This window comes from Oncorhynchus clarkii, chromosome 24 (assembly GCF_045791955.1).
Source record: "Oncorhynchus clarkii lewisi isolate Uvic-CL-2024 chromosome 24, UVic_Ocla_1.0, whole genome shotgun sequence".
In the NCBI taxonomy this organism is placed as follows: domain Eukaryota; kingdom Metazoa; phylum Chordata; class Actinopteri; order Salmoniformes; family Salmonidae; genus Oncorhynchus; species Oncorhynchus clarkii.
Window position 1 is genome coordinate 20634911 of NC_092170.1, and position 16378 is coordinate 20651288.

At 41.5% G+C, this 16378-nt stretch overlaps 1 protein-coding gene across 1 annotated transcript in view; it reads left to right on the plus strand.

Moving 5' to 3' along the window:
* The first annotated feature begins 1825 nt into the window (after positions 1–1825).
* LOC139382285 (serine/threonine-protein kinase TAO1-like) overlaps positions 1826–16378 on the plus strand; it is a 29984-nt gene continuing 15431 nt past the window's right edge. Inside the window, exons 1-8 of the mRNA XM_071126164.1 lie at positions 1826–2330; positions 13176–13432; positions 13537–13608; positions 14712–14813; positions 14921–14966; positions 15066–15162; positions 15294–15407; positions 15563–15654. Of these exons, the coding sequence (XP_070982265.1) occupies positions 13301–13432; positions 13537–13608; positions 14712–14813; positions 14921–14966; positions 15066–15162; positions 15294–15407; positions 15563–15654 (655 nt within the window). The 5' untranslated portion in view covers positions 1826–2330; positions 13176–13300. The remainder of the gene's footprint in view (positions 2331–13175; positions 13433–13536; positions 13609–14711; positions 14814–14920; positions 14967–15065; positions 15163–15293; positions 15408–15562; positions 15655–16378) is intronic.

The window sequence follows — 16378 nt, forward strand, 5'->3', positions numbered from 1 at the left end:
TGTGTAAAATATCTCATGAGTTCACATGTCCCATTCTCAGAGCAGAGTGGGAGAAATGAGGGAAGGCACACTCCTTATACGGCAGGGGCAGAGATATGATTTGAAAAAAATTATTGGCAGGAAATTACTACTGAGTTTCTTTTTTTATGTCACAGTTTTTTCTTCTTCTTAGCGAACACTTGAAAAGCTTTGGATAGGCTACATCTAGCGCCCTGTCACCCAGCCTCTATTCTAAAATATATCCTCTTGTAAAAGGGTACATTTAATAGAATTATCTTTCAAAATCCTCTGTGTTAATCTGGATGCACCTTTGATATACAGCTCTGTATTCTTCATGATCACCTTTTTTAAATTTAGCATCAGACTTAAAACCTGCTGTAGCATTGCAGCACTGTTGTATCTCCCATGCATGACATGGATTGAAAGGCTTCCTGTTCACTTGGATAAAGAGCCTTATTGGTCGGGCTGGCCATCTGGTTGCGAGCCAAACAAGAGCATAAGCTGCTTATCTGGAGCACCAATTGGTTCACTGTAGTTTAGAAGAGAAAGTTGTCGGCAGCTTTTTTTCACTGCTTCACAGTCACAATAATCATGAATTAGTCTAAGACAACGGGTTTCTTAATGTAGGATCAACTGGATTAGCCTGTAATGCAATTACAAAGCAATTCCATACTAATTTGCTATGTAATATCTAGTGTGATTACAGTGTTATTACACAAGTCCCTAATACTCCACTAGGGTGTTTTTGTGTGAAATGGTACAGACATTGACTTCACAAACCTAATTTGTGAAGGCTGATGTACAAGGATGAAATAATGGGTTATAATATGGCCATATGATCATAACTCATTATAAGTTGTTGCAGACACATAAACATGATATGCCCTACACATGAGCAGCAAACCAATAAAAAGTCTAGATGACAACCCTAGATCTGTTGTCATCTGATCATACTAGTCCTGCTAATATCACTGATACAATAAGTTGGCGGTTTTCGTTTTTGTTTATATATATATTTTTGTACTTTTACCCCCTTTTCTCCCCAATTTTGTGATATTCAATTGGTACTTACAGTCTTGTCCCATCACTGAAACTCCCCTACAGACTCGGGAGAGGCAAAGGTCGAGAGCCATGCATCCTCCTGAACATGACCCTGCCAAGCCGCACTGCTTCTTGACACACTGCTCGCTTAACCCGGAAGCCAACCGCACCAATGTGTCGGAGGAAACACAGTCCAACTGGCAACCGAAGTCAGCTTGCAGGAGTCGTTAGAGCATGACGAGACAAGGAAATCCCAACCGGCCAAACCCTCCCTAACTTGGATAAACCTGGGCCAATTGTGTCACCTCATGGGTTTCCCGGTCACGGACAGCTGTGATACGGCCTGGGATTCAACCCAGGTCTGTAGTGACGCCTCAAGCAGTGCCTTGTCTGTGTCTGAAACTAAATTGTACTAATTGAACCCAACTACAGTGATGTTCATGGACATGTTTACTAAATGTATCCCTGAATCGAATCACATCATCATGGTTTTTGCCCTTATCATGACTCCAATTGCATCACATTGGGGACCAGCAGTAAGCCCTCTTGCATCTCCTTGGGTTCTCTAAAGATACATCATGCTGAGCAATGTTGGGGAAACGTTGTAAAAAAAAAACAGTGTCCATAGATACAATTCGTTGTTGTGCTTTGGTCATGCCATTTTATTTTGTCCATAATAAAATATTTAGTCTGCAGATCAGTAACTGTATTGTCACCGCCCCTTGAGGGTTTGGTAGGTTTGCTGCTCCATGCGTTTCGATCAAAGCAATGACTGTATATGAATAGGTCAGAGGGAGTTTACAGCGATAGGGCGGAACTGGCTGAATTGGAAGAGGACGGGAGAGATTCCCAACATAAACACAGAGAAATATTGAACATACTTCTACTCTCACTCAAAGAAAAGACCTCTCTACTCTTCCGACGGTATCAAGGGTGCGGTCGCTTTCAGTTTGGGTGTTTTCGTGGTGTTCCCTGAGCTTCCCTCACATTTCCCCGCCGTATTTGTCACGAAGGGAGGTGGTGGAACGCACAGCCGCCATCTTTGGGATCTGCCTGTAGTACGGGAATCGACAATCTGGGCCCCAGTTACTCCAAGGGTGGAGATTTTAGACAACTCTACACAGCCAATCTAAAGCTACAAATCGGTTGACAACTTTGAAAAACATCAGAAATCAGTGCAAGGAAAATATAATACAGGAAAAAACAAATCCAGTACTCTTCCTGTCCAAAATTGGTTGAACCACACGACATTATCTGCTCCGCTCAAACCATCCAGGCCTGTCGGAAGGGTGAGTTTAAACTGGCTAGGAATAACTAATAATAGATAGCCTCGTGTGTTTTAACGCCTTAAAATGTAAATGGTACGATGTTAAACAATGCTTGTAACGAAGCCCAAAAATGTACTAATACCTACAACACTTGTCATATCACCATGTATTGCTTGCACACCACATAAGATACTAAGTTGGCTTCCATGGCTAGCTAGTAACATCAAGTTAGCCTACTCAAGTTCCCGGCTGCTGAGCCAGCCGTAGCATGATTTCACATCGACCACACTACTCGAACTAGCTACCGGTAACTTCGAATTTGTTGACATTAGTAAACTAACTAGCTGGCTACCTAGCTCAAGTTGACTGCCTTGTCTAGTACAGTAGTAAATGTTTTGTCGATTTGATTTTGGGGAGTCAAGATCTTTGAGCGATGTCCTGGCTATAGCTAGCTAGGTACTGATATGTGTTAGCAATGCCACTACTAGCCTTGGCTAGGCAGCTTGCCAGCGAGCAACCGATATGGTTATGGAGTCAAGGGACATTTCACAATGATGAGTTTGGCTTGAACGTGATTCGTCACGTGACAATCTTGCTACTGTACTATCACATTAACTAGGGTACATATGAGGTGTATGTTGCATCTGTTTCAAAGATCAGTTGGTAAACAATAGTCTGTTTTGTTTTTATGTTATCACTTTCTTTGATCCACACGGGGTTTGTTTACAAATGCGGGGTGTTCCAGTCGTTATTCATCATGAATATGAACAGAACACTTCTAAATGCATTTGAATAAGCCTACAATGTATTATTTTTAAGAATAAGACAGCATTTGGCAACAGCTTGCATTACCATCCAGCTGCTATTACGGTAGTTTAGACTATGATTGGATTTGTTAGCTATGTGACATTCATATGCCCCAAGCCATTAACGTTGGCCTAAAAGTGCTCCATAAATGATGGAAGGCACGATAAATGGGATGTCCTCCTGGCATATTGATTCATAATTGTAATTTTCCTGTTTCAGCTGTGTGTGTGTGTTTTGGTCAATGAAAATTAAATGAATGAAAATGAATGAAAATGGGTGCTACTTCACCTTGTGAACTGAAACGAGTAGGCTATGTGTTCATACTCATTTCATTTGTTTATGGGTGTCTATTACATAATCATTAAAACAATGGGGTCAGGTCAATTTAGTTTTCAATTCAGGAAGTAAATTGAATATTGCTAATGGTTTTCTACTGTGACGATTTATAAATTAATGAATTGCATTTCAATTCATTTCAAAAACGGTATAATGTGTAATGCAGAGAGAGACACACATAGGCCCCATGGATGGACAATAAGGATGGCCTATGTTTTTATCCACACCTTTGCATTGTCAATACCTGAGATGATTGATTAGCCTATCACAGACCATATTACACAGATAATACAATACAGTTGTTTTCCCCTATAAGAGCTCCAAAGCAAACCGTTGCTAGGCCTGTATAAGCTATGATAGAAGAGTCTTCATGCCCGAAAAAGTCCCAGCAGTGCCTATAGCTGAGCAAACAGGAAATGCAGTGCAGTGACAGCATGCAGAGAGAGGGAATTCCATCACTCCAGCTTTGTTGTCCTGTCCGGCTGCATTCTTGTGTGTGTGTGTGTGTGTGTGTGTGTGTGTGTGTGTGTGTGTGTGTGTGTGTGTGTGTGTGTGTGTGTGTGTGTGTGTGTAGGGTGTCAGTAGCACGCCGAAGTGTTTCATTAAAGGTATCAGTTACCATCGCTGTCACTACTCTCACGTGCCTCCTGCTGTTCAAAACGTCACCATCATGAGAGAGAGGCTACAACAACAAGGCTCATTCATAAACAACAATGGCAATAAAGAGCCACAGTCGCATGCCGTTAATGAGACTTTATTTCAGGGCTGTGGCTGCGTCTGTGCAGCAGGGTAGTGAGTGAGTCGTCCAGTGTTGCGGGACAAAAGATGTCTGCCTGCTGTGCCTGGGAGACTGGGGTCTGGCTGTGCTGTTCCTCCCAGGCCGAGAGGGAGAGGAACAGTCTTGTGACTCTGGCGTCAGAGAGGGAGAGTGTTGCTCAGTGTGTCTGTGCAGCTGATCATCTGAGCTGGCTGGGCACTGACAACTTTCTTCAGATAACTAGCTAGCTATCAATAATTACATAATGTTTAAGAGCCAGCAATAAATTACATGTTTATTGAGGCATACAGACAGTGACATGTTGGGTTACTGGTGAAAATATTTTGGTATTACCCCCCCAAAAAATAATTAGGCACTAGTCAATTTTCTGATGTTGTCGAGGAGTGGCTATGTTACTACCACGTGTTGGTCTTCCTCAGGCAATGTTAGATTAGGCCTAGTAAAAAACAGTTCAGCTTTTGTTATTTGAGAATTGAAAATACCCCTTAAATATGTATTTGAGTCAATTGACTGAGGAAGTGTGTCTGTATTGACCTGTACAGGTCTAACAACTAGCTAGTTTTATGGTATGGTGCATCATCTTTTCCTTAGTTATCTACTGTGTTGTAATGTTGGGTTTTCTTTGTGTGAGGTTATCAGCTGCAGTGCTATTTTCTTTGTCTCTGTGCATACCAAAATAGTGGAGCAAGAGGCTGTTGGGGGAGAGGCAGAGAGTCACTGTCTATCAGCCTGGACACAGCACACTGGCTTTCTTACAGTAGTTGCTGTTTCTATGGAAACAGGAGACTGTGATCTCTTCCTACTTCGTTCTCCAGAATGGACCGAGAGATATAACTGGCCACTCTCCAGAGCTCAGCCTTACATCACTGGCCAGTGTGCCCATCCCTCGCTCCTATTATTAGGCTCTCCTGTGACATCCAGGGACGCTCAGAGGGCCGTGATCCTAGAGTAATGGGCATACTAGTTTCTTTCTCATTGTCTGCCTAAAGCAGTCCGTGGTAGAGGTCGACCGATTAATCGGAATGGCCGATTTAATTAGGGCCGATTTCAAGTTTTCATAACAATCAGTAATCAGTATTTTTGGACACCGATTTGCAGATTTTTTTTGTATATATATATATACACACACACACACACACACACACACACACACACACACACACACACAGTGGGGCAAATAATTATTTAGTCAGCCACCAATTGTGCAAATTATCCCACTTAAAAAGATGAGAGAGGCCTGTAATTTTCATCATAGGTACACTTTAACTATGACAGACAAAATGAGAAAACAAAATCCAGAAAATCGCATTGTAGGATTTTTTATGAATTTATTTGCAAATTATGGTGGAAAATAAGTATTTGGTCAATAACAAAAGTTTATATCAATACTTTGTTATATACCCTTTGTTGGCAATCGCAAACGTGAAGACTTACAGAAAACGTTTGACAAGGTTTTCACACACTGTTGCTGGAATTTTGGCCCATTCCTCCATGCAGATCTCCTCTAGAGCAGTGATGTTTTGGGGCTGTTGCTGGGCAACACGGACTTTCAACTCCCTCCAAAGATTTTCTATGGGGTTGAGATCTGGAGACTGGCTAGGCCACTCCAGGACCTTGAAATGCTTCTTACGAAGCCACTCCTTCGTTGCCCGGGCGGTGTGTTTGGGATCATTGTCATGCTGAAAGACCCAGCCACGTTTCATCTTCAATGCCCTTGCTGATGGAAGGAGGTTTTCACTCAAAATCTCACGATACATGGCCCCATTCATTCTTTCCTTTACACAGATCAGTCGTCCTGGTCCCTTTGCAGAAAAACAGCCCCAAAGCATGACGTTTTCACCCCCATGCTTCACAGTAGGTATTGTGTTCTTTGAATGCAACTCAGCATTCTTTGTCCTCCAAACATGACGAGTTGAGTTTTTACCAAAAAGTTATATTTTGGTTTCATCTGACCATATGACATTCTCCCAATCTTCTTCTGGATCATCCAAATGCTCTCTAGCAAACTTCAGACGGGCCTGGACATGTACTGGCTTAAGCAGGGGGACACGTCTGGCACTGCAAGATTTGAGTCCCTGGCGGCGTAGTGTGTTACTGATGGTAGGCTTTGTTACTTTGGTCCCAGCTCTCTGCAGGTCATTCACTAGGTCACTTGTGATCATTTTGACCCCACGGGGTGAGATATTGCGTGGAGCCCCAGATCGAGGGAGATTATCAGTGGTCTTGTATGTCTTCCAATTCCTAATAATTGCTCCCACAGTTGATTTCTTCAAACCAAGCTGCTTACCTATTGCAGATTCAGTCTTCCCAGCCTGGTGCATGTCTACAATTTTGTTTCTGGTGTCCTTTGACAGCTCTTTGGTCTTGGCCATAGTGGAGTTTGGAGTGTGACTGTTTGAGGACAGGTGTTTTTTATACTGATAACAAGTTCAAACAGGTGCCATTAATACAGGTAACGAGTGGAGGACAGAGGAGCCTCTTAAAGAAGAAGTTACAGGTCTGTGAGAGTCAAATCTTGCTTGTTTGTAGGTGACCAGATTCTTATTTTCCACCATAATTTGCAAATAAATTCATAAAAAATCCTACAATGTGATATTCTGGATTTTTTTCTTCTCATTTTGTCTGTCATAGTTGAAGTGTACCTATGATGAAAATTACAGGCCTCTCTCATCTTTTTAAGTGGGAGAACTTGCACAATTGGTGGCTGACTAAATACTTTTTTGCCCCACTGTATATATTTTAGACCTTTATTGAACTAGGCAAGTCAGTTAAGAACACATTCTTATTTTCAATGACGTCCTAGGAACGGTGGGTTAACTGCCTTGTTCAGGGGCAGAACGACAGATTTTTACCTTGTCAGCTCGGGGATTTGTTTTTGCAACCTTCTGGTTACTAGTCCAATGCTCTAACCACCGGCCTTACATGGCTTACACTACCTGTTACGCGAGGGCAGCAAGTTTCCAAGGTAAGTTGCTAGCTAGCATTAAACTTATCTTACAAAAAACAATCAATCTTAACATAATCACTAGTTATCTACACATGGTTGATGATATTACTAGTTTATCTAGCGTGTCCTGCGTCGCATATAATCGATGCGGTGCCTGTTAATTTCTCATTGAATCACAGCCTACTTCGACAAACAGGTGATGATTTAACAAGCACATTTGCAAAAAAAACACTGTTGTTGCACCAATGTACCTAATCATAAACATTAATGCCTTTCTTTAAAATCAATACACAAGTATATATTTTTAAACCTGCATATCTAGTTAATATTGCCTGCTAACATACATTTCTTATAACTAGGGAAATTGTGTCACTTCTCTTGCGTTCCGTGCAAGCAGTCAGGGTATATGCAGCAGTCAGGGTATATGCAGCAGTCAGGGTATATGCAGCAGTCAGGGTATATGCAGCAGTCAGGGTATATGCAGCAGTCAGGGTATATGCAGCAGTCTGGGTATATGCAGCAGTCAGGGTATATGCAGCAGTCTGGGTATATGCAGCAGTCTGGGTATATGCAGCAGTCTGGGTATATGCAGCAGTCTGGGTATATGCAGCAGTCTGGGTATATGCAGCAGTCTGGGTATATGCAGCAGTCTGGGTATATGCAGCAGTCTGGGTATATGCAGCAGTCTGGGTATATGCAGCAGTCTGGGTATATGCAGCAGTCTGGGTATATGCAGCAGTCTGGGTATATGCAGCAGTCTGGGTATATGCAGCAGTCTGGGTATATGCTGCAGTCAGGGTATATGCTGCAGTCAGGGTATATGCAGCAGTTTGGGCCGCCTGGCTCATTGCGAACTGTGTGAAGTCCATTTATTCCTAACAAAGGCCGTAATTAATTTGCCAGAATTGTACATAATTATGACATAACATTTTAGTTTGTACAATGTAACAGCAATATTTAGACTTAGGGCTGCCATCCGTTAGATAAAATACGTAACAGTTCCGTATTTCACTGAAAGAATAAACGTTTTGTTTTCGAAATGATAGTTTCCGGATTCGACCATTTTAATGACCGAAGGCTCGTATTTCTGTGTGTTATGTTATAATTAAGTCTATGATTTGATAGAGCAGTCTGAGCGGTGGTAGGCACCAGCAGGCTCGTAAGCATTCATTCAAACAGCACTTTTGTGTGTTTGCCAGCAGCTCTTCGCAATGCTTCAAGCATTGCGCTGTTTATGACTTCAAGCCTATCAACTCCCGAGATTAGGCTCGTGTAACCAATGTGAAATGGCTAGCTAGTTAGCGGGGTGCGCGTTAATAGCGGTTACATTGGTGACGTCACTCGCTCTGAGACTTGGAGTAGTTATTCCCCTTGCTCTGCAAGGGCCGCAGCTTTTGAGGAGCGATGGGTAACGCTGCTTCGAGGGTGGCTGTTGTCGATGTGTTCCTGGTTCGAGCCCAGGTAGGAGTGAGGAGAGGGACGAAAGCTATACTGTTACACTGGCAATACTAAAGTGCCTATAAGAACATCCAATGGTCAAGGTATATGAAATACAAATCGTATAGAGAGAAATAGTCCTATAATAACTACAACCTAAAACTTCTTACCTGGGAATATTGAAGACTCATGTTAAAAGGAACCACCAGCTTTCATATGTTCTCATGTTCTGAGCAAGGAACTTAAACGTTAGCTTTTTTACATGGCACATATAGCACTTTTACTTCCTTCTCCAACACTTTGTTTTTGCATTATTTAAACCAAATTGAACATGTTTCATTATTTATTTGAGGCTAAATTGATGTATTATATTAAGTTAAAATAAGTGTTCATTCAGTATTGTTGTAATTGTCATTATTACAAATAAATAAAAAAATCTGCTTTTTTGGCTTTTTTCGGCTTTTTTGGTCCTCCAATAATCGGTATCGGCGTTGAAAAATCATAATCGGTTGACCTCTAGTCCGTGGCGTGCATCATATCCGAGGGAGAGAGCACTGGACTGAGTGAAAAAGTTGACAGCACAGCACTGGTGTTTTTTCTTCTTCAATCCATTAATGACACAACTGAATTCTTACAAATGATGAAACCCTTGAGACACACTGCACACAACTCTTGTTTCCGCGTGTCTTGGTTCTATTCTACTTCGGGTGTGGTCTGCCACTGCACTTCCTCTACCTCATACTCAGCATGATACCTTGCTGTTCTGGTGGGAACAAAGTAAGGAGAAAAAGAATAATGACATTAACCACGTTTCCATCACAGTTTTTATGCGAGTAAAGTCATACTGTATACATTTTTTTTTTATGATAGCTGTCATGGAAACTGGAAGTTTCAGTACAATTTTACATATGCTATGCAGATGGATCATTTGTTCTTTCGACATGGTGGGATCGGTTTGTGTTGGTAAAATTGATTATGCGAGAAATGGCGGTGGAAACACCTTTTATGCGCAAACATTGATATAATAACCATCATATCCAAGTAAACTTGGAGTCACTCGATGATATGGGGTGTGGGCCTCCCACTACGACTCGGGAAAGCATGCAGTTTATTAGGCTAGAGACTGTAACAGTGCGTGGGTAAAATCACCGGGGAACCCCCCCCCCCCCCAAAAGTCATATTACAACCTATGTGTTGTGATAATTGCGTTGTTTGCTCTATAACCAGTGGCAGAGTAAATTCAACCACACCTTTGTTTTATCACAAAACCGGATAGTAACCTCTGTCCAGTGAAGTCCACAATGCATATTGCATGTACAGTAACAGACAGTTACATGACCTACAGCATTGTCAAGAAAGTTAATGTTTCCAACATTTTTGGACCACTAAGAGTTGCCGCAAGTCGCAAAGAAAACACCATTTCAACTTCAACATTTCAACATCATGAAATCACCTATGCTTTGTCTAATACAGTGACAATTAAAAGATACCAAAAACGATTTAGTCCAATCAACGTAAGCTAAATATGATGTGGCTGTCCATGGTTAGGATATGTGTGTGTGTATTTTTGTGTGTGTGTGTGCAAGTAGAAAAACATGTAGACTCGCCCTACTTTTTGTTGTTGTTTTTAACCATTATTTAACTAGGCAAGTCAGTTAAGAACAAATTCTTATTTTCAATGACGGCCTATTTTCAATGTCAGTGTTCACTGTGCAATTGCTTGTGTTAGAAGTGCAAAAATGACCAAAGCCAAACCCCGTTATATTTTTAAAATACATTTTAGACAGTTTGATGAGCAAGCGCTCTTACGTGATCTGTACCATAATATTGACAGAGTAAGTCTGATTCCTGATGTTGACACTGCCTGGAAATATTTTCATATGAAATTTGTGTCCATTTGTGATAAGCATGCCCCTGTGAAGAAATTTAGAATCAGTAGAAGGGACACTCCCTGGTTTTCAGATAACTTGGCAGAATTAATTAGAAAGAGAAATATCTCTTGGGCTCAAGCTAGACATACAAATGCTCCTGTTGACTTGGTCTCCTTCAGAGTGCTAAGAAACAAATGCACAGGATTGATCAGGAAGTCCAAATCAGATTACTATTTAAATGCAGTCACAGAGAATCTAAACAACCCTACCAAGTTCTGGAATCTAATCAAATCAGTGTCAGGCTCTAATGTATCCTCTGACCTTCCTGACCATTCTAATGAAATGAAAGAACAAGCCGATATTGTAGGGGTTTTTAATAACGGTGGTGCCCAGGCCTCTAATGTCAGCTCGGTTACAGTCAACTATGATATAGGCCCTCGTGAACCATTTGAACTTTGCTGAGGTCTATAAAGCACTAAAGGCAGTAGACACTAAAAGGTCTGCACATCCAGACAACCTGGACCGCTACCTCTTAAAGATAGCAGCTGGTATTATTACTGAACATGTGGCTCACATTTTAAATTTGAGTCTCTTGACCAATTCCATACCCATCATTTGGAAATCAGCTCATGTCCTCCCACTGCTAAAGGGTGGAGATCCCTCAGATGCTAATAACTATCGTCCTCCAAACTGCCTATCCTAGCCAAAGTCTATGAATCCCTAGTGAACTCAGTAAAACAAACTTGTTAATTGAAAGTAACATACTGAGTGAGGTTCAGTCTGGCTTTAGATCGGGGCACAGCACCACAGCTGCAGCTATGGCCGTGGCAAACTACATAATTAATGCACTTGATAAAAAGCAACATTGTGCTGCTCTGTTTGTGGATTCATCAAAGGCCTTTGATTCAGTTGACCATGAATTGTTGCTAGCTAGACTCAGAAACATTGGTCTCAGTGAAGGGGCAGTAAATTGGTTTATCATTCTGACAGAACACAATGTGTATATACTGACAATCACAAGTCTAGGTTTCTTGAGATTAATAAAGGTGTGCCCCAGGGTTCCATTTTAGCTCCAGTGTTGTTCTCATTCATTTTTATTAATGATTTGGGAAATGGGATGCAGATGATAGTCATATATTCAGATACAGTCATGGTTCAGGCTGTTGAAGAGCTCCAGACTGCTTTTCAATCAACGCAGGCCTCCCTTTATGGTCTCAAACGGGTCTTGAATGTACAAAAAACTAAATTCATGACCTTTGCCAGAGCTAGAACTCGGACAGAGAAGCTTAGCATGGTCACATCTGGTGGCTTATCCGTTGAAAAAGTGTCATCCTACAAATACCTAGGTATTTGGTTGGATGACAAGTTGTTCTTTAAAGTTCATGTGGATAATCTTGTGACAAAGCTTAAATTGAAATTGGGTTTTATTTTTGTATTAAGGCTCGCTTCCAGCTTATGGCAAAAAAGAAGCTTGTTCAGGCCACTTTTCTCTCTGTAATTGATTATGGTGACTTGTTGTTTTTGCATGCAGCCTCCTCTGTCTTACAGAGACCGGACCCTGTTTATCATGCAGCCTCCTCTGTCTTACAGAGACCGGACTCTGTTTATCATGCATCTTTGCGCTTTATTACAAATGCCAAGTCACTCACCCACCATTGCACCATGTACCAAATTTTAGGTTGGACCTCCCTTTATATGCCCAGAAAGATACATTTGTATTGTATTGGGTAAACTCCCTCTTTACCTCTTTAGTCTGGTCTCCTTCACCAGCAGCAGTTACCATACCCGGTCTGCTAGGTGGTTGCTACTTAAAGTCCCCAGGACATTTACAGTATTAGGCAAGACTACCTTCTCTTCTTGTGCACCAGAGGCATGGAATAATCTACAATCCATGCTTCATCTAGATATGTTAGTGCCACTGAATTAATTTAAAATATTGATGAGAGACTCTGTTACTGAGGAGTGTAAATGCTTTTTATTAGGCTGGATCATGTTGTATTGTATTGTTGTATGTTTTAATGATGTAATGTATTGATTGTTGCTGCCTTGGCCAGGTCTACCTTAAAAAGAGTCTCTCGGTCTCAATGGGCTTTTCCTGGTTAAATAAAGGTTCAATCTTTTAATTTTTTTTACTTTATATTTATATTTGGTACAGGAAAACTTAAGCGATAAAGTAAATTTTGTGAACACTACGTCATCACGCAGATTTTTATCGTCAACAAGAGCAGTGCCTCTTTAGTTATAATGGCACCATGGCCCGAACCTGACTTTGCAGGAAAGTGTTGAAAGGAGGCGTATTCCGAGTTCATGGATGCCCCATCCCCCATGTAGACTTTTCACCGTTAGATAATCCCATTAGAAGTCCTGTTCACTCTCCCTGTCCAGGCTGTTGTATCTTCTATGTCCCGGAGAATCAATTTCACCATTCACCCCTCAATATCAGAACTTGATTGATTTTGGGTCCCATGTGGCTCAGTTGGTAGAGCATGGCGCTTGCAATGCCAGGGTTTGATTCCTACGGGTCAGCAGTACAAAAAAAGTATGACAAATGTAAGCACTCACTACTGGAAATCGCTCTAAATAAGTGTGTCTGCTAAATGACTAAGATGTAAAATATATATATATATTATTAATGTGCTTGCTAAGTGCTATTGTGCTAGTTCTCACTCTCTCTCCTCTCCATCCCCAAGGTGTGTACACATATGAGGCCGCTGTCCTGCAGATGAGCTGTCGGTGGGGGCTGTCGCGTCGCTGTCGCATATCCAGATAATCCCTGGCCGCGGCGGTGGCAGCACTGGCACGTCCCCCCCTCAGCATGCCCAACACCAGTCGGGCGGGGAGCCTGAAGGACCCCGACGTTGCTGAGCTCTTCTTCAAGGAGGACCCCGAGAAACTGTTCTCAGACCTGCGAGAGATTGGACATGGCAGCTTCGGTGCCGTCTATTTTGTGAGTACTTGGACCCGCCACTCTGTGCTCAGTAACAGAGCTGGACTTCCATTCAGAACTGTTTAAGGTATAGGGCAAGGTGTTGACTTTTTGTTTTTCTTCAGGCACGAGATGTGCGGACCACTGAGGTGGTGGCCATCAAGAAGATGTCTTACAGTGGAAAACAATCCAACGAGGTAAGAGACAGATTGTGCATCAAATGCCATTGATGTTACACCAATTACCTTTCATAATTCTAGTTTGGTTAGTAAGCATCTCTCACTCAATTGCAAATATAATGATTTTTTTTCTGAAAAGCTCAAAAATATGTAAATCAGATAATTGTGTGACAATGTCAGCACAGTGGACAAACAATATTATCTATTAATCCCATGATCATTTATTTAATCAGTGGTGTGATGAAACGTGTTCTCCAGGAAACAATTGCTTCATGTTAGAAAGGTTACCCAACTTCAATGAGTTGACACAGTAGAGGCCTGTTGCTGAAGTTGTTTGCTGTCTCAATATTGGTTTACTGTGAAAAGGCTCATTAGCATGTATTCTAACAAGGCCTAATCCTTCAAGATCCTGTCCTCAGTGGGTTCGGAGCATTAGACCTACAGTTTTTGTAAGGTTTGGTCTCCAAAGGGATTTGTTGTGTTACTCAGCAGTTTTGAATTAAAACATCTTGCTGGAGATGAGCTTATTTGCTTAAAGTAGTAGAACTGCCATTCAGTGGCCTATTCCCTAGGGTTCAGTCTAAAAACAGTTGATAATCAGATTTGAATCTGGCAAAATGACTGGATCGGGTAATTCATTAACCCAAAGAAGTAGACTGGAACTCAAAGGGAAGTAACTAAAGTTCCATGTAGAACACATAGTTCCAGCCTGCATCTCTGTCCGGACAATCTGCAGTTGCTACATCCATTTTTGGACGTATACATGAATGATATACTTGATTCTTGAAGTATATAACTAATAGAACTTATAATAAATACATAAAAAATAAATAAATGCCATATGAGCTTAGTTCAACAGTATTATCCCATCGGAACCCAAAATACAAGCTTGTTTTACTCCAGTATATGTAAACATTGTAAATGTAAGCAAACACTGTATAGCCTCAACACGCTTAAAACAATAATTGTGATATCGTGGATGGTCAGTCTATAAATTTGAGTGGTTACATTTCTCCAGGCTCATCCCTCAGCTTTTTACCAAAACAAGATGCTGGGAGATTGGTCCTTTTAAAGCTTGTTATGCAAACATGATGTAATTGTTCCACTCTTTTACCTTACAGAAATGGCAAGACATAATCAAGGAGGTGAAGTTTCTGCAGAGAATACAGCACCCAAACAGCATAGAGTATAAAGGATGCTATCTGCGAGAGCACACTGCCTGGGTAAGAGTGTTATCTGAATGGAAAATAATGCTATGATAACGTGGTGAATACTCTGAAACGGTACATTATTTAGCCCAGTATAACACTCTCTCTTTCTGTCTCTGTAGCTGGTGATGGAGTACTGTCTAGGCTCTGCCTCAGATGTCCTGGAAGGTAAGATGGCAGTTTTGAGATTATAAGACTAGTTCTTCTTTGTGGTTTTCCCCATGATTTGCAGCACTTTCATTCTCTCTCTCTCTACATCCTCTGTAGTTCACAAGAAACCCTTACAAGAAATGGAAATAGCAGCGATTACCCACGGTGCTCTACAGGGGCTGGCTTACCTTCATTCCCACAACATGATTCACCGGTGAGTCCTCCTCATACCTGTATGTGTGGACGTGCTAGACTGACTTCTTTGTGCCCTAAGGGAGGGAGTGTGCCTGTGCCAGTGGAACAAAGCTGTAAGGACATCATCTCTCTCCTCTGTCTGTCTGACAGAGATATCAAGGCAGGGAACGTCTTGCTGACAGAGCCTGGCCAGGTGAAACTTGCAGATTTTGGTTCTGCCTCCATTGTCTCGCCAGCCAACTCTTTTGTGGGGACGCCATATTGGTGAGTTTCAAAATCCCAATGTACGAGAAAAAATAGATGGTGTTTGAAATATGGGGAATAATTTAGAAATGGGGAAACCATCTACAGTCTCATTCAATATTTTCCATCAAATCAAAAGCAGTGTACCGGTCATTAAAATTGGGATGTTTCCTCAGGATGGCCCCAGAGGTAATCCTGGCTATGGACGAAGGTCAGTACGATGGGAAGATCGACATCTGGTCTCTGGGAATAACCTGCATTGAATTAGGTAAACTCTCTCGTCCATGTACTCAACTCTAGACTAGCTCTCCTGTTGTTTTAATGCTCTCCTTCATTCATTCCATATCTTAAACCAATATCTGGCCAGAGAAGAATGTAGACTATTTGTTTTTGTTCTTCATACTGGTTTGAATAATACAGAGCCTTCAGAAATTATTCAGACCCCTTGACTTTTTCCACATTTTGTTTCGTTACAGCCTTATTCTAAAATGGATTTAAAAAAGTGAAAACAGGTTATTAGAAATGTTTTCAAATGTATTAAAAATAAAACATACCTTTATTTACATAATTATTCAGACCCTTTGCTATGAGACTCAATTGGGCTCAGGTGCATCCTGTTTCTATTGATCACTTGATTGTAGTCTACCCGTGGTAAATTAAATTGATTGGACATGATTTTGAAAGGCACACACCTGTCTATATAAGGTCCCACAGTTCACAGTGCATGTCAGAGCAAAAAACCAAGCCAGGAATTGTCCGTAGAGATCTGTCGAGGAACAGATCTGGGAAAGAGTGTCAAAACATTTCTGCAGCATTGAAGGTCCCCAAGAACACTGTGGCTTAAGTCATTCTTAAATGGAAGAAGTTTGTAACCACCAAGACTCTTCCTAGAGCTGGCCAAACTGAGCAATCAGGGGAGAAGGGCCTTGGTCAGGAGGTGACCAAGAACCCAATGGTCACTCTGATAGAGCTCTAGAGTTCCTCTGTGGAGA